We start from the raw sequence: 19,117 nt of genomic DNA on the forward strand, positions 1-19,117 counted from the left end.
GGATATGAGGAGTGAACAGGTGATTATGTGATAATGAAACTGAAGAAAAAAACGTTCTTGATTAATTATTAAAGGGCTTATCAGGACCAGACAGACGTCAGACTTAATGTTCATTTTGTCAGCATGGTTAACCGAACAAAGTATCTTTACACCTGTACATATCAAAATAAAATAAGAAAATTCATTATAAGAATTATTGATAATTGTTTTGGTGTTCCTTTATATAGCACATTGACTTTTTGTGAAGGTTTGCGGTGTAACGATGAAGTTACCTTTTCTTAGTTTTCATTTTAGTTTAGTAAGTCTCTTTTGTTCACCATGGCTGCATTTATTTGATCAAACATACAGCACAAAATAGCAGTATTTTGAATTATTATTACAAGTAAAATGTATTTTAATTTAATTGAATTCATTTCTGTTATTGCAAATCTGAATTTTCAGGAGCTGAATTTTAGTGTCACATGATCCTTCAGAAAATATTCTAATGTGATCAGTTTATATTTTTGTGGAAACTGATACATTTTTCAGGTTTCTTTGATAAATAGACATTTTAAAAGTATAGCATTTATTTCACATAGAAACTGTTGCTCATGATCATTAGTTTAATATTTGCAAAAAGTGTACTACAAACAATGACTAAACATTTAGTCATAGCCTGTGATAAGAAAAATAAGACTTTAATAACTTAAAGTAAAGTGTTGCTTTGTTTCGATATTTGATTGCGTTGGTATTCTCATTACTTTCAGCCTGCTCCCAACACAAAGACACTATTGTGTGCTCATTGTGTGGTTATTAATTAACCCTAACTAGAAAATAAAGAATAGGACTCCAGACAAACCCAACTAAAAGATCCATAAAAGTGTATGTCACAACTACAGATGAGGTCACGTAGGATTTACGACATCATAAAATTTATCCTCTATATTCATTAACAGCAAAGAAACGACGAGAGGTTCTGATAGGTTGCTCATCCGGGCATCAGTTCCTATATAAGAGGAGACAGAAAGAGGAGAAAGGCAGAGATTGCAGTGACCACAACTGAAAAACATACTACAGCTAAACCGTTCTCGAGACAAATCAGCCAGCATGAAGACCGTTTTGTCTGTCGCTTTCCTCGTTGTAGCTCTTTGCCTGGTCTGTGAGGCTGTGCAAGTCCAGGTAAGCTCAAGCTTTAATTGCTGTCATTACTTCTTTGTAATTAAAAACATCTTACTACTTTAAATGAAAATAATGAATACTCTTTTCCATGATTTATGGATGTAATCTCCTAAGAACTGCATCAGTTTACATCTGACCTGATTCTGAAACGTGTATATTGTTGTGTATATGGCATGAAGGTGTATTCAATAAAGACATGAGTCATTTGAGTTATTTATAAAGAATCATTCATCCAAATGCTATTAATTTTAACTCTAGAGGTCAGTGCTGACGTATTGTTTCGGTCTTGGTCTTGAGAAATGAACGTATCCATTTATTTCTACAATTTCGATCCTGTAGGAAGGTGATTTTTCCTTTTCATTGGACTCTGTGAAAGTTCTCCAACAATTAATCGAGCAACCACGAACACAAAACCCTCGGTTGGCCAAGACGAGCTACTTTTCTGTGTGCTCCAATCCAACTCTCCCACAGGAGTTCACGCCTCTGTGCATGCAGAGAGGAGCAACAATGTCCTTCGCTAGGCTAGGTAATAGTCATGTGCAATTATTGTACACAGTGTGCTGTCAATAAATTATATTGTATTGCTTGGGAAATCCCAACCTAACCTGAGAAACCGTTTTGTCTTTTTCAGCATCTGTGCCTGTGGACATCTGTGAAATATGTGCTTTTGCAGCTTGTACCGGTTGCTAACTCCCCCCATCATCCCCTTGCTTGATCATCCTCACATCCTCCACTTAATAAAATCAGCATATTTTAATTTACTGCCATGAGTTCTCACATTGCGAATGTTGCCCGAATGGCAAAACTCAAAATGGCAGCATACTGTGTATGAACTGTTACTTATAAACTTCCTTCCCCTCTTTGCTTTCCCAAGTTTTGTTTTGTTACAGCACATATTTCATTTATTTAAGAAAGAAGTGTCTTTTTTATTTTTCTATTTCTCAGTTTTGCTGGGTTTTATACTGCTTTGTGTGCGAAAATGCCTCATTAAAGTGCATTGAAAATCTGTTCTGTGTATCATTTGAATACAACATATGTCATGCCAGTTCTTAATGAGGTTTGGTGGGGTTTATTGAGGTTGAGTGACAGGATCATTAACTGTGACGGCTGTATTAACTGATATATGTCTTCAGGAAACTACTTGACTGCTCATTTAAATATTAAATAGGCTACTAGATGTAAAAATGGTTATATTGTGTCTGGAGCAACAGCTGTCACACATCAAAAATGACATACTGTCTACGAAGTTAAAATTTAGCAGTTTGAATTGATGCAATTTTTCCCAGTCTCTTTGTGTTCAGTTGGTTTTATTGCACAGCTGCAATAGCTCAGTGGATTGACGCAACTACAGTATCCTGTTGTGTCACTGGCCAAGTTGATCGAGATTACTCTTATCCATTGTGTTTTATCACCATGCATTATTAGATCACACAAGCTCACTTCTCAAACAAAAATTTCTGCATATGTCTACAAACATATTATCATTAAAATAAACACATTTTGTTTCTAAAACAAGTCTTTATTGTAATGTTTAAATATGTGCAAAGCATGCAGCACTGACTGACAGTTCGGTTATGATCAGTACTGGGGAGTAAACTAGATACTCAGAAGCTCCGAGATGTGCAGCGGACTTGTATAGGATATTTGGATATTAATATTAGGTAAAGAACTGACCAAAGAATGCAGCAATGGAGGCTGTTCACACAAAACTCTACTTTTTCAATGTTTTTCTTATGTACTATTTTAAGCCGTTTAGTATAAATAGTGAGAGTAGAGTGTTCACAGTGGAAATTCCCACAAGGAAAAGTGCACTTTAAATGCCTCGATGCCAAAAAAAAAAACACACACAAATGTTTACACGTCATTCATTCAACTGTTGCAACGTTAATTATTCTGATATTGAGTCACAAAATAACCTTATAAAATTAATACACTACTCTGTTGAATACACAGCACACAAATGTGCTAGACGGACATGTTTGCCAAGTTGAGCTCACAACTTTGCAGTGTTTTGTGCATTATAAAAATGCAGCATGAAGGTAAAATAAGTTTTAAGTTTTAAGTAAAAAAAAATAAAAATAAATAAAATGCATCTCAGGCCTTGCATTTCCCCCATTACACTGACCTCATATCATGTTTTTCAAAGCAAAAATGTGTTCTGTTTTTTTTGTTGTTTTTTTTATCCTGAGCACTGCCATTTTATAACGCCATATCACGTGGTTCTGAATTCAGACATTATTCCCTTTTCCTTTCTACTCTTCTGCATTTTATACGCAGGTTATTATTTTTCTATATATTATTATTACAGTAACATGAATATTTATTAAGAATTCTAATTCTATTGATCAAAAACTCTGTAATATTGTCAATTATGCTGTTAATCCCTGTTATACAAATAGAAAAAGTATACAATTTTATTTATTTATTTACAGTTTTAGTGGGATTTACTGTAAATTGATCTGTTCATATGTTGTTTAGTCATTAGCCTAAATAAGATCATCGTTTTTGTGCCTGATACACACTGCTCTGATTGCAAATAAAATTTCAATAACACCAAATTTGGCTATTTGTTAGAATAGTTAGTATTAAAAGAGTAACTTAACTTTAGCAGAACTATTTCAAGTTATAAGAAAGATGTTTTTGACCATTTCAAAGTAGCTTCTCCAACACTGTGTTTGTTTCTTAATGAAAAATCAGGTAACAGATGCAGCTTCAGCTAATATAAATTTGTACAAACACTCCTACTATCAGACCCTGAAATTTATAGGGAGATGGCCTTGTTCCTAAATCCCAGTTTGCAAGCCAGCCAGCTGACATCCATGCCCTGTATGTGCTCATAACAGACGGATTTATGAGAATAACTGGTACAGTTTGTGACTTACTGACAGGCTTGTACATGGTTCATATAGAGAAAACACGTGCATCCGCTGATGTAAACAACAGGCTGTATTCGACCACCAGGTCTTAACAGCTTACTTAGTAACATATTAACATAATAATCACACTTTATATAGCTTGACCTGATGTACATCAGAATTCTGACACATACTGTTTTGAGACTGTCCATCTGAGTCTGAAAAATGAGAGCACTGATCATCTTCCTCCTCCTGACCACAAGCTTCTTTCAAATCTCACAATCTGTGCAGGTTACGGTAAGTCACAGTTGGTCCATTCACACAAACTCTTTTCACTTTTATTTGAATGTTTCTTTATGAAGTTTGACATGCTAAATATGAAAATCACATTACTTTTTGTGTATCATTAACAGTGTTCATTAAAACAAAGCAAAAAAATATGTTGACAACTTACAAGTTAGTTTGTTATAAATTACGTGGTACATATGCACATCCAAGTGAAACAAGGTAAACAAAATTTGTTATATTGTGTAACCTTTGGTTATTTAAAAATGTTAACCCCTTAACTGTCACTCATATTTTTAAACATAGACATGTAAAATACACGATCCAAACCATGAACGAAAACATTTTGTAACATGATATTGATGTACCATTTTGGTGGTAATGCAATGTCTGATTTTTAAAAAAGACTCTTTTTTTGGCAAAAGGTCAGAACTCCTGTTATGATGTAGATTTTCGAGGGTGAACTCTTGTCATAAATTAATCTATTACTTTTCCTACATAATAAGTTTTAACAAATAAGCATTGGTAAAATATCTATTTAGGAGTCTTAGACCTTTTCAACAATATACATATATAGATTTAACTGTAATATAGTGAAGTAATCGTAGGTGTCTCGTATACGGGACAGGTGACCTACGGATCATTTTTTTACAGTTTTTACTTTATCATATCCTAAACAATTAAATTGTGTGAGCAGGTTAATCTGACAAAAAAAAAAACATTAAGCACATTCATTTCCTAACCAAATTCTCATTACCACAATCTGTCCAGATACATTTTGTTAAAATTATAAATAGATATCATTTCTTATTTCTTTCATTGGTTTTGGAGGGAAATATGATGCTTATACCTCAGATAATTAAGATTACTTAAGATTGTTATTTTTATTTTTTTTCCAGTATTCAGAATAAATATGGACATTTTCTCTGTCAATATAAATTGTACTTGACATTGATGGAAAATTATTTCATGTTACTCTTTTCAACTATTTACAAATAGCTGAATGTGGTTCGGTGTATAATTCAGATTCAGACTTTTAATTTTAATCAATTTAAAAGGTGGCTAATAAGCTCTTCACTCTCAGTACTCCCCTTAAAAAGAGACCCTGACATCTGTAAAGTAATCATCTTAGGAGATCTGCATCCAAATATCTGTCAGTTTAATTGTGTAGTAAAAAAAAGTCTCTCTTTTTATGACTGGTTGATAGCAGACCCATGTAATAATTCACTTCTTATTGGATGTCTGTTTTATAGGACAGTGGGTACAGTTTCTCCCTGGAGGCAGTGAAGACCCTGCAAAAGCTTATGGAGACTGACATGAGTACAAACCCACTACAGACCTATGGCGACGCAACGTCCCTTTGTGCCAACCCTGACCTGCCGGGAGAGTTAAGGGTGCTGTGCGGAAAAGATGATGCTGACGAAGCCTTCCAACGTCTTGGTTGGTGTGCTTGAAGTTGCTTGAAACATTTATATAATACAAATTTATATATATATATATATATATATATATATATATATATATATATATATATATATATATATATATATATATATATATATATTATTATTATTATTATTTTTTTTTTTTTTCTTCTTCTTAAAGAAAATTAATTGCTTTGCTTAACAGTGATGCATTAAATTTATCAAATGTGACAGTATAGACATTAAGAATTATCATAAAGCTGCATTAAAGGCACAATATGTAAAAAAAATAAAAATAAAAATTCAAATATCCAAAAACCACTAAAACATATTACATTTTACCGACTTGTGTACTTACATTATCCCAAATGTTTAAATCCAGAGAAATAATGTACTGAAATAATAATACATTGTGCATTTTAATAGAAAGGTGACGACTGCACAGAGTAGCATTACAGAACTTTCAAAAGTATCTATGATAAAACAGCGCTGCTTCCTTTCTACATCGTAATGTTAATAAATCATGAGATAATCCATGAACATGATTTCTGCCTGAGTCCCGTCGGATATCATCGGCTGTGGGGATGAAGACGAGAACTCCCATGATTCCACACTCAGTCATGGCATCATCAAACTCTACGTCTTCTAGCGGCGAAAAATTACATATTGTGCCTTAAATGGCAGCCTGATTTTTTCGTCAGTCTCCCAGACACTCATTTCTTTTCTCGACTGGTGGCAGGCAGACAGCAGTTGAGGGTTGTAATCACCTTAACAGTGATACTGTGGCCGCCATTACAGCTCTGGCAGTGGGACTGATAATAAATAAATAAAAAGATCACAGACGGCCGATCAGTTTTCTCAAGTCGTGCATAAAGAACTTCCTCATCCCCTCTGTTAATTATTACTAGTGATCATTTAATAGATCATTGATTTAAAAAAAAAAATATATATATATATATATATATATATATATATATATATATATATATATATATATATATATATATATATATATATATATATATATATATATATATATATATATATGTTAAACATGAATGACATGTTCCTTCTTCATTCCAGTATGCAGATTTGCAGACATTTTTTAAGTTTCCTATGGAAGAAAGGAGAAACAGGTGTCAAATTGATATTTAAATAAAATATAACTCCGTTAAGTGTCATAAGCTTTGAAAGTACAACTTGTAAAGCAGTCAAACTGTACTTTAGGGAGGCAGACAGATTTTGTCACATACGTAATTGCCTCTTGGTAAACATGGCCTCTCTCTGTAATGGGCCATATCTTTTATTGCCATCTCAAACACTAGACTGTTTTTTATTTGCTGAATGTGAGAGCACTCCAGAAGTTTTCAGACTGGGTAAGTCTCGTTATTATCAGCAAACATAATGTGACCTTTTTAATGCTCTGTCAACAGTTAAAATCATCAGTCCTACAGATCCCTGTGAGATCTGCGCCAACGTGGCCTGCACTGGCTGTTAGAGCGGACACACTCCCAGCATCCCAGAGTTCATTTCTACCTTTGTGCCATCATATGTACCTAAACCTACAGAAGAGCAGGTGAAATATAACAGGGAAGTTGGTTTTCAATGAAGATACTGCCACCTAGTGAATCTAAACACGATTTATATTACATTTACATTAGAAAATGATACATTTCTATGCATGCAGAGTGTAAAATCTGGGTTGTAGCCAGTATTGTGCACCTCCTGACTATATTGTCTTTTTAGACCAGATGAAGGCCTGTGTTTAATTACTATTTCTGAATGGAAACTTTTTCCATACTGAATACCCTTTTCGCTCTCTGAAAAAGCCTCTGATTATGTACAAGGATTGCACAGATTATCCTTTGCGAACACATAGGGAGAGATCTGTTGTTGTTAACTGTGGTTAAAGTTATTAATGAGATTGTACAATCATTATAAGGTGCATTACAAGGCATAATAATTGCATTAAAACTACTTTTATGATGCTTTATACATAAGGACTTTAAGTAAAGTGTTAGAGAATAATTTTCTGGAAAGTTTTCTGGATTAAGTGGAATAGCTGTTTAACTATGGCATATTATAGCACTTTGAATTTAGCATATATCAAAAAGTAATCTTTAAAAACAAAGTGTCTAAAATGTTATCTCCTTTGTAAACATTTTAACAGTTGCAACAATGTTAATAAAATACTTGAATAATAAAAAAAATTAACATTACACTTTTAATAATATGTCCTATGTTCATTTCATTTCAATGTCAGTCTAACGTTTATAATAATTATCATCATCATCAGACTCAATGTATTTACCTTTCTCTTACACTAGAGGACAGCACTGACCTAAATTATTTTTGGTCTTTTATTGCTGTCCAGCTCTTGTGGAATATCATAAACATGTGTTGTGTCACTATGGGAATTTTGGGTACATTTCATTTCTACCAAGTGCCTATTTATTTATTTATTTATGCATAGCAACTAAATATCTTAGACTGTAGGTAATGAACTCATAACCCCAGCCAGGACAGAAATTCTTCAGCTCTTTAGTAATGTTAGCTAAATGTGTACTTGAAGAACAGATGTATTATATTTGTTTTCAAATCTCATGATCTCGGTGTTTATTGAAACACATTTGCATAAACAGCCTCCCCCAAACAATTCATGATGCACTAATAAGAATCGTGCTGAAAAACAGTTTGTTCAAAGTTGTGCATGACTAAATGTACTGACTAGGAGTGCTTTGACAACTTATAATTTGTGCAGTTTACAGCTCAGTTGATCAGATCGTAAGAATTAAGCATGTTTCCTGTCCAAAAGCATCAATCATCAAGCCATTTTTTCGCTTCACAAGCACAAAATGAGTGTGAATAAGGCAACCCCACTCAGAATACTAACAGCTAAAGAGTTGTTCTGAGAGCCAGTTACGTAAGGATTTCAAAGTGTTGTTTTCACAGGGAGCAGGGACCACCCTGTCTGTATTTTATTGTAACATTTTTTTAATTTGGTTTCCATATTCAACAGATCTCTCCCTCTGTGTTCGCAAAGGATAATCTGTGCAATCCTTGTACATAATCAGAGGATTTTTCAGAAAGAGAAAAAGGTATTCAGTATGGAAAAAGTTGGACAACATTTTTTAAAGAAACAGCAATTAACAAGTTGAATAAATCATTAAGTTTTAAAGTAAAACACTGTAATAGTATTTTCTTGTAGAATGTACTCCATCGCTCTTTGAAAACAAAGAGATTATCTACAATGTTGAGATGTTATCCTAGATAAATGTACAGAGGGAGTTTCTGGATGAGAAATGTATAAAGGATATCCTATGTCCCAATACACAATGATGGACCGTAAACCCAACCATCTCAGTGGGTGGCGTATTCTGGAAAGGTCCCTAAGCTTGACCTGCTGTGATCTTGGAATAATCTAACCCAGAACAACATACGCATGTAAACAAACAAAGAAAATGAACTTTTCATGGCAAAATAATAAATAAATGAAATTAAACAAACATGCGGTTACTTAAATCTGACAACTGAATTCCAAGAAATGTTTTTTTGTTTTTTTCATCTATTCTCATCCCCCCACGCATGATGAAATCTAATTGGTTCTACATTTCCGTTCACATAGTGGTACCAGAGATGGTTTTATCAATTGGAGATACCAGGGTCCGTGTCTCGGCCACTGGGAAAAGCGTAATGGCCAACTTTGATCACATGTGCCTTGATAACCAGGCACCTTACAATCTTGACATCACTTAGTTGTGCAACAGTCAATAACTGTTTACAGATATGGAAATGAATGAGAAGTGCAGTAAACTGAATTCAACCTGTCACAAAATCCGTTATAGGCTACTGCTGAACCAAACTGACCCTTATTTTCTGCCAAGTATACTCTTTGTAATAAAAAAGATAAAAAAATCCAGGTCGGCATGATTCTATTAATGTGCCTGCGCAGGAAAGAACATAATGTATAAACATCTATTTGAACAAGTTACAGAATTTGTCCTCCAAAATATTACAGTCTACTCTACATACTCAAACAAACAGCAGACTTTGAGGGGACAACATTATTTCCAGAAACTGAATGGCTGAATGAAACGCAGGAGCTGCTCACATTGTGACATCTCATTTCCTATGTGGTACAGGACCCCTCACCCAGCCTAAACTAAAGTTTTGTTTGACTGGCTGTTGGAAGGCTGATGGGAAGCTACGGCATTCTGATTACTGTCCAAAATAAATATAAGGGGGGACATTGTTTGTTTGGAAGGACTGTCCCTTTTATGTATCTTTGAATCGTCTGGGCTTGGGCTTTCAGAAATCAGTGCAAAGTATACCAATTCTTTCCGGGGTCCCTGCCAGTAAGCTGCCGGTGGTTAGGAAGCTCTCTGGGGTTCCACTTATAATCCCATTTCATGGGCAGATGGAAGAGTATGGTCGTGGAGAGGGGATTAGAGACTGTTAATTATCGCCTGATTTGCCGAGGGACTGTTTGAAGGCGTATGCCATAGCCGGGCATATAGAGTCACTGAGAGAGAATGTCCTTGAATTGTCTGAGGCATCTGACGAAAGACATTTCGAGGATAAGCAAGGTGTTCAAGGATTTCATCAAAATTGTTCTTGGTCTGAATTTACTGACTGATGATGAGAATGAAGGTGGAGGTTGTATGAATCATCACACTTCAATTTCATTTGGTTCTATAGGTTTGTATAGTTTGTTGTCAGCACTTACTTCATAATGTTAAAGGGACAGTGCATGCAAAAATACAAATTCTGTCAACATTTACTGACCCACGTGTTGTCAGACATGTATGACTTGTTTGATCCAGGGTTATTTCATGACAAAGATGGAGCCAGGGTCAAATAGTGTCAGTGTTTACTGCATATTCTTTGTCCTGTGTTAAAGTTTCCTGTTTTGATAGAACTTTCATTTTACAATCAAAGAGAGCAGTGGAAAGTTACAGTACAGCAGTTTGCCCTTAAATTGTTTTTCAAGAGTTAACATTTTCCATTGCAATCCTTTCTGGTTTATATTTCAGTGTTTATCTTTCTCTGATTTTTAGCTTGTGAGTTATGCATGCACAAACAGGGAACGCATTGAAGTCTTCATATGAAAATATTTAGCCATGCATCTCTCCAAATCCCCACTGTTTTAACCCTTTTTAACAGTAGTCCTCTATTTGGTACATAACTTTAAGCCATTACATAGTTAAAATTTTGGTTTGCTAGTTAAATTAGCAGATTAGCTTTTTATTTTTGTGTTCTAAACCGACTATGTTGGATTAAATAGTCACATTATTGGAATTTATAATTTCTGGTTCTGCACAATTAAAACAGATTTATTTTATGCTAATAGTCTGAATGTGCCCAATAAAAGGTTAAGTGAGGTGGTTTGTTTTGGATGAGACAACTCGAAAAACATTATGTTCCGAGACCGAGGCTTTAATAGTAAAAAACGGTTACATGCTGACTGATAAAATACAGGAAGAGATCAAAAGTGCCTCAAAGGAACCAGTCTCTATGGCACCCTCGCGAGAAAGACAAATATTCCAAAACTGTGCGGGGTATATAAAAACATGTTCATTCGTCTCTCCCACAGTTCTCCAGTAACAGCTCCACTGAGACATATACAGGGCATTCATTTAATTATTTTACTAATATTAAACATGCAGTAAACAGTTCTGGGAAATAAAAACTAAACCCAAATCTTTGGTTTAGACTTAGACGACAGTGTATTGTTTGTAGTGACCATAATATTTAGTTCTGGTGCCTCATTTATAATGCGTGCATACATTCAGATTTGATCTTAGAGTGTGGCCTTAAAGTAAGCCTAAACCCATGTCAACACTCATATCTGTAAAAACTGCCTTAGACTTGGAAAAGTGCTAAGCATCATGTCAGGATCTGAGCAGACGTGTGTAGTTTTTCTTTTCTGGAGTACTGCAGGTTTTTGGAAACGTAAGCTGTTGTAGCAGCTCACTGTTCTAAATAAAATGATTTAGACGATGATTGGTGATCTTTCATATGGTAATGGAAGTAATTAGGAGTCATTAACAAGTCATAAAGCTTAAATCATTTAGTTGCACAAAAGTTCAAGATAATTTAATATTTGAACATTTTCACCCCCCCCCCCCCCCCCAGCTCTTAATGCATGGTTTTTCGATCTGGAGCACTAGTGAGCATTTGAACCTTCAGTAATAGTTGCATATGAGTCCCTCAGTTGTCTCCTGAACAGATGGATCTCAAAATCATACAGTCATTGTTGGAAAGACTTAAAATACACAAAAATGCTGGAAAACCAAAGAATTTGTGGGACGGATTTTTCTGAAGAACAGCAGAACAGTTTAACTGTTCAGGACAATTAAGGGACTCATGAACAACTATCTCTAAACATAAAAACATAGCTGTGGATCATTCAGCCCCACTGACAGATTCTTCACTTCTATTGGTTGTCACTTGTGAAACTTGCTGTTCATTTGCATAAAGTTGAACAATTCTGCATTCGCTCTGCTGCTGACCCAAAGAGAGCAGTAGTTGTAGGTACGAAACGACTTCACAAACTTTTTTGTATCGCTATTTCTGTTACAAATACTCAAATGATAAAGTACTGGGATAAAAGTAGGCCTATAAAGTTTGGATATAACACTGTTGTCTATCAAAAGAGATCAAAATGAAAATAGATAATAAAGATTGCATCAGTTACAGCCTAATTCCAGCAAGTGACTACAAGTGACATATGCCACGTTTCCAGCGAAATTACACGGAACATTTGTACAAGGAACTTTTTTTCCCAGGAACTTTTTTCCCCCCAGACCTGTTGTTTTCTGCGTTTCCACCGTAGTGTAAAGTACCGGGAAGATTAGACAAATAGACTGGTGACTAAGGTCTGCACGCGTTTCTCAATACAAAGTACCGCTGATTTAAAAAAAAAAAAAAAAAAAATTATGCTGATTTTGGACGTGCATCATCGGTAGTTAGTTCAGACTTTGTGCATTCTACTGGGGATTGTGATGTCAGCAACGACGCAAATCCTGTAATTTGCCTCTATAAAACGAAACAGGATATCAAATACCACTGCCTCCTTTGGTTTCATTTAAGCATAATAACAGCTGCAGAAATGTACTTAGTTCAGGGATATGTGTATATGCAGCCTTTACAATGAAACAAAATATTATATAAATTTGCCTTTTTTATTTTCATTTTAACATATAGATAAATTGAATATAGACCAAAGAAAACCTGTTAGATTTACCCCGCAGCTGAATTATATTTTATGTTTAACCACTAAAGAGACATCAGAGCCAGCGGCACATATCAGAAGGTCTAGCCGATGTGAGGCTGCTTCTCTGCGGATACATGAGCAATGAGCTCCCGCTGATCGAGTGGAGCTCACCGTCTACGAGATCGGCGAAACACATTTTTAAATAGGCGCTGTCTTTATAAATAAACAACAGATTTGAGTTTTAAACAACTACATTCTCACCTGAAATACTTTTAAAATTACATTTCATGACAAGACAACAGTAATATTTGAAAATTATCCGAATAAATGTTGTTTGAACTCAACCAATGCTGCATGAACTCAGATCGTTTTGGCTACTGCAATTTTCCCCTCAGTATATTTACAATAAAACGAAATAGGATTTAAAATACCACTGCCTCCTTTCGTTTTCATTTAAACATAATAACAGCTGCAGAAATGTAAGTAGTTCAGGAATATGTGTAACGTTATATACAGCCATTACAATGAAACGAAATATTATATAGACTTGCCTTTTTTATTTTCATTTAAACATATAGATAAATTGAATGCAGACCAAAGAAAACCTGTTTGATTTACCCCACAGCTGAATTATATTTTATGTTTAACCACTAAAGAGACATCAGAGCCAGCGGCACATATCAGGAGGTCTAGCCGATGTGAGGCTGCTTCTCGGCGGATAGATGATCACTGAGCTCCCGCTGATCGAGTGGAGCTCACAGTCTCCGAGATCGGCGAAACACATTTTTAAATAGGCGCTGTCTTTGTAAATAAACCACAGATTTGAGTTTTAAACAACTACATTCTCGCCTGAAATACTTTTAAAATTACATTTCATGACAAGATAACAGTAATATTTGAAAATTATCCGAATAAATGGTGGTTGAACTCAACCAATCAGCATGTTTAGCGTCAAAGTCCCGCCCCTGAAAGTTCCGGAACTTTGAAAAAGTACAACCTCGCCAGCAGGGACTTTCTGAGGGGCATTTTTTTAACCTGAACTTTATTTAGTTCCTGGTTCCTGCAGTGGAAACACACCAAGTACCAGGCCAAAGTCCCTAGTTCCTGGGTAAAGTTCCTGCGGTGGAAACGCAGCTATAAAAAGTGTTTTGTTCAAAAATGCTGATTCACACTTGATTACTATTATTATTTTTTTTACAGTTAAGGTTAGGACTCGGTCTCTGTATTAACATAATATAATATAAACTATATTATCATATATTGATTTACAGATAAGCTGTAAATAAATAGCTATCTATAAAGCTATGATATAATATAATTATTGCGGTATAAGGTTTTTATACCTAAATAGGTCAATATTGCATTTATTTGCATTGCTTCATTGTGATTATTTTGGCTCATAAAAAATCAGTTGTCACTGTTTCCACCTGTCCTCTCAAGTCAGAATGGGATGCAGATCTGCTGAATTATTTCTGTTTCTAATGTAGCCCTTCAAAAAGTTTTTCTCTTTACCAATTTATACCAAAAGAACCTTGGGGCTTGGACGTTACATTACAAAGTGCAGCCAAAAGGTCATAATGACATGGGAGATCCGGAAATTGTTTTTGTTTGTGTGGGTGTATTTTTTTTATTTTTATTTTTTTAAACAACTAGGTCCTAGTTAACCCATTGACCAAGAATCATGGTCAGTTTGTGACAACACATGATCATTTTTGGTCATATATCGAAGCCAAGAATTCTGTCATAAATTTGAACTGCAAGCTCAATCAGCAAGTTTGAAACCATTTGGGAGACGGAAGACATGACATTTTCAAAATATTATCTTCTTTTTCAAATTGTATCTATCTGCATAATAAGATATTATTATGAAGATGGAAAGGTTTCATTTTCCTGATAAGTGAATCGCGGTTGGTGTTGTAGATCAATGCTCTGTCTTGTACGCACAAATGTTGACATGATTTGGTGGAGCAGATGAGACATTTCTCATTTATGATCAAAAATACTCATCTGGAAGACTGTCACATAAAACCAGACCAAAATATCCCAAAGTGCCTGCTGCAGAGTCCGGGTTTGCATCATCTCTCTGCATCACAACATTCTTCGAACAACAAAGACACCTGACATAAATGCTGTTGTTCATCAGTTGACTGTTATCTTAAATGCACAGCTATAATTAAGGAGGATATTAGGCCAGACTTCATTATAGTATCTTTGTCCAAGAGCAGCAGGTTACTCTTCTTGTTACTGTTCAGTCATTATGAAATTTCAGTGCAATGTTAGTGTATTCGCATGAATTGACTCAACTCACATGCAGTGAAGTTACAACAATGGCACTATTATTTAAAGGGACAGTGCACCCAAAACTAAATACTAGTTCTATGTGAGTTTCTTTTTTCTTTTGGAACACAAAAGAACAATGTTGTCTAGTACAATATGCAATTCCCTGCAGTTTTTTTTTTTTTTCAAGCAAATACTAGAGGCATTATAATGGAAACTTTTATTCCATTTTTAATTTAATTACATTTTTTATTGAATTAAATAGGCTTATTTTCACATGGTTTCTTGTCAAATACTATGTTATAAACTCACTTTTATCATAATGTATAATTTGTAAACTAATGCATTTTGAAGTTTGCATTGCTTAACCAGCACCATGTGTCTTTCTTATATAATAAACTTGCTTGGTAGCTCACCTGGTAGAGGGTTAACCTTTTACAATGACTCACCGGACATTTTTTCAGCTTGCGTGAACCAATCAGCCCAGATCATTATCTGTTATGTGTAAGACTTTACATGGAGTAGCTCATAAATTTGTGGTTTGGAGGGATTGTTCTTTTATGCTGGTTTTACGAAGGGTGATTTTACCCCAATAACCCAGTGGGGTAAAAAGTACCTGAAAGTCATACTCAAGTGAAAGTACAGATATCTTACCAGAAAATGACTTTGGTAGAAGTTAAAATCACCTTTTAGAATATTACTTGAGTAAAAGTCTTAAAGTATGTGATATTTATTGTACTTGAGTACAAAAAGTATTTTTTTTTATCTTAAACGTACTTAAGTATTGAAAGTAAAAGTACAAGTTAAAACACAGACAAGGATATTAGAAAATTGAAAAAAGCTTAAACTGTATATACTTGGCTTATGAGTTATTGGGAAACTTACAACCAGTGTATACACTACTAATGGTTTGGCAATGCACCTAAAACTCATGACCTCTCGGCTCAACCACAAACCTGCTGGACCAGGACATTAGCTAAAACAATCAAAAATGGACTAAATCACCTGTTGGCAGAATATTACATAAGTTTCTTTTATGTATGCATACAAAAATAATATGTTTGGTTGCTAAGCCACAATAAAGCTCACTGTGATGAGTGGGGCAGGGAACGGAGCGAGGCCGGTGGAGTTAAAGTGATAATGAGCAACAGTTGCACCTCTCCCACGGAGGAGCTCCGGAAGGATAAAAGAAGGAGTAACAACATTGAAGGATGAGTGAGGACCAGGCCTGGGTTTTATTTAGTGTTTTGGTTCTGTTTCTGTTTGTGCGCTCTTTTGTGTTTATTTTATTATTAAAGATTCATTTACATTTCCGCCAGTTCCCACCTCCTTCTACCCAACTTACGAATTTTGTTACACTCACATTTAATCAAATATGTTGATTGATCTAAAAATAGTAGATGCAGTGTTCCAAATGCATTGACACTTTATGATTGCTTCTGAAGGCTGTGTGTGCTTGTTTTGTTTAAGTCTTGTGTAAGAGGTCAGGGTGAGAGAGCGATAGGGGAAGGAAATGAGTTTTGAAAAAGGGAGCATTACTATCTTGTTGCAGCCTCAGCACTCCCTTTATGAAGGCAGTCAGAGGCTGTCAGCTTGGCCCTGATCTCTGGGTTTGATCTGAGAGAGCAAGAGTCCATCCAAAACCCCTTACCCTCAATTATTCAGCCCGGTTAAGCATGCCTTATGCCAGGCCTTTCAAGAAGACCAATCACGAGATCAGCTCTGCAGAGGACACAGTCTTTCACACTGGATCCTTTTAGAGGAAGAGGATAGAGAGAAGAAGGACCCATTAAAAATGAGCATACGAGAGACAAAACGAGAGGCAGATAAAGTTGCGATGGTGCCTCGTGCTAGCTAGTTGTCAGACAGTGCCCTCATTCCCAGCTCTCACAGATAAAGACTTCCTCTGATGGATTCTCTTTGTCAATCACTGCAGCTCCAAAGACGTTTTAAAGATATGATCAAATATTCTTCAGGGTCATCTGTAACTGGAACTATCCTGCAAATATTATACACTTAGACGTCTAACACCTTTAAAAAAGAAAAAGAAAAAAAGAATTAGAGGCAAAATCCCATATGTTTTGACAACAGTTATATGGATCATTTTCTAACAAAATGAACCCAATATAGACATCAACATTTGGTCCCAAATTAGCTACCAAACCTCTCAGTATTTAGCTTAAAGCTTAACTGTTCACCGGATTGGGTATGAATACTTTCGCAAGGCACTGTATATTTTATATAAATATATGAAATGTATACATATATTATATAAAATATATACATTGTATTCATATTTTTTTTTATATAGCTAATAATGCATATGACCACCTGAGGTTAATATCAACATTAAACACCCTTTTCAATAAACATTTGTTGATAAAAACAATGATCATGGCATGGTGGCGGACATGAGCCATGCAGTGGTAGCAAGTCTGGATAGCATAGTTGCAGGCCTGAACTGTAGGACCTGTAGAGGACCACCTAGACCGTGAAACAGATGACAAGACCATAAAGGATCGGGTGCCATGGTGAAGATGGTGACCACTCAGGTAGAAACTATGGAATAATACATCATGGCGCTATAGAAGACCACAGCAACATAGCGATAGATCATCATGGCAAAGCAGAAACATGGAGCACCTTCCTGGGCATTACTGAGCAGGCTTGGGTGGCCTCCATGGCCATGAATAAGCAGGTGTTGACAACCTCTGTGGCCATGCCAGAGAAGGTGTGGACTGCTTCCGTGGCCATAAGCAGGCATAGATATCCTCCATGACTGTGACAGAACAGGTGTGACTAAGCAGGTGTGGACAGCCACTAAGGCCATGACTCAGGAGGCATGGAGAGCCTCAGTAGCTGCATCAGGGAACACAGGTAGTTCATGGACAACTATTGTTGCAGTGACATCGAGCATGATATTTCAACCTGTGGGGTGTCTGCACCCATAAAGGGGGCATGAGCATCTGTAAATTTAGAAGCATGCATTCATACAAGCATATAAGATTCTGCTACCAAATCATTATTCCAAAACATCACTAGAGTGGGGAATTTTTGTAGTCTCCAAGCTAAACTGCATTTGCTATGGTTATGTTAGATTTGGCGCAACTGAGATTTACCAAAACAACTCCAGAGTAGAAGTATGTGCAGCCTAAATGGACAGGTTATGTACATTGGACAGTAGAATGACCTTCAGGACCAGTGGACTTGTTGTGACCACAAGACTTGGAGCACAAGGACAATGACAGCCATGGCCAGTAGAGTTCGTGCTGGACCAAGCTCAATGGCCTTTAGAGCATGGGGCATATACAGTAGTAGTCCTCCAATGCAGGCCAGTCTCTGGAGCACCACATAAAGTCAAACACGCCATAAACAAGTAGAAAACAAAAATCATAGTAGAAATCAAAACTCATCAGACTGGGCAACCTTTTTCCAAACTTTATTTGTCCAGTTTTAGTGAAGCAGTGTGCAGCTGCAGGCTCAATTCCTGTTCTTAGTTGACAGGAGTGGCACCCAGTGTGGTCTTCTGCTTAAAGGTTTGATGTGTTGTCTTTCAGAGATTCTTTTCTTCAGACCTCGGTTTATTTGAGTTACTGCTGCCTTTCAATTAGCTTGAATCAGTCTAGCCATTCCCCTTGGACTGTGGAGACATTTTTTCCCAGACACAACTGCCACAAACATGATAATTTTGAAAATCCCAGTAGATCAGCAGCTTCTGGAACATTTAGACCCACCCATCTGGCACCAACAAACAAGCCTTTTTCAAAGTCACTTAAATCATCTTTGTTCCTTATTCTCATGCTAAGTTTGGAATTCAGAAGATCATCTTCACCTTGTCTACATGTTGCTAAATGAGTTGCTGCCATGTGGTTGGCTGACTAATTATTTACAGCTAATAATTT

General features: G+C 35.8%; 2 protein-coding genes across 2 annotated transcripts; both read left to right on the plus strand.

Annotated features, from left to right (window-relative positions):
* Positions 1–990: 990 nt before the first annotated feature.
* On the plus strand, positions 991–2,164 carry LOC127968455 (guanylin). Its single transcript, XM_052569711.1, has 3 exons — positions 991–1,158; positions 1,498–1,684; positions 1,790–2,164. Exons 1-3 carry the CDS (start codon positions 1,087–1,089, stop codon positions 1,846–1,848), a joined length of 318 nt encoding a protein of 105 aa, XP_052425671.1. The 5' UTR covers positions 991–1,086; the 3' UTR covers positions 1,849–2,164.
* Positions 2,165–4,172: 2,008 nt separating this feature from the next.
* Positions 4,173–9,612, plus strand: LOC127968454 (guanylate cyclase activator 2B-like). Its single transcript, XM_052569710.1, has 3 exons — positions 4,173–4,310; positions 5,552–5,738; positions 7,156–9,612. Exons 1-3 carry the CDS (start codon positions 4,239–4,241, stop codon positions 7,218–7,220), a joined length of 324 nt encoding a protein of 107 aa, XP_052425670.1. The 5' UTR covers positions 4,173–4,238; the 3' UTR covers positions 7,221–9,612.
* Positions 9,613–19,117: the final 9,505 nt, after the last annotated feature.

The sequence above is a fragment of the Carassius gibelio genome, chromosome B11 (genome assembly GCF_023724105.1).
Source record: "Carassius gibelio isolate Cgi1373 ecotype wild population from Czech Republic chromosome B11, carGib1.2-hapl.c, whole genome shotgun sequence".
In the NCBI taxonomy this organism is placed as follows: domain Eukaryota; kingdom Metazoa; phylum Chordata; class Actinopteri; order Cypriniformes; family Cyprinidae; genus Carassius; species Carassius gibelio.

Coding starts and splice junctions, on each gene's coding strand:
- LOC127968455 (XM_052569711.1), top strand. CDS start 1,087: ATGAAGACCGTTTTGTCTGTCGCTTTCCTCGTTGTAGCTCTTTGCCTG. Junction 1,159..1,497: donor GTGAGGCTGTGCAAGTCCAG/GTAAGCTCAAGC, acceptor TCGATCCTGTAG/GAAGGTGATTTTTCCTTTTC. Junction 1,685..1,789: donor AATGTCCTTCGCTAGGCTAG/GTAATAGTCATG, acceptor TGTCTTTTTCAG/CATCTGTGCCTGTGGACATC.
- LOC127968454 (XM_052569710.1), top strand. CDS start 4,239: ATGAGAGCACTGATCATCTTCCTCCTCCTGACCACAAGCTTCTTTCAA. Junction 4,311..5,551: donor CACAATCTGTGCAGGTTACG/GTAAGTCACAGT, acceptor TCTGTTTTATAG/GACAGTGGGTACAGTTTCTC. Junction 5,739..7,155: donor CGAAGCCTTCCAACGTCTTG/GTTGGTGTGCTT, acceptor CTCTGTCAACAG/TTAAAATCATCAGTCCTACA.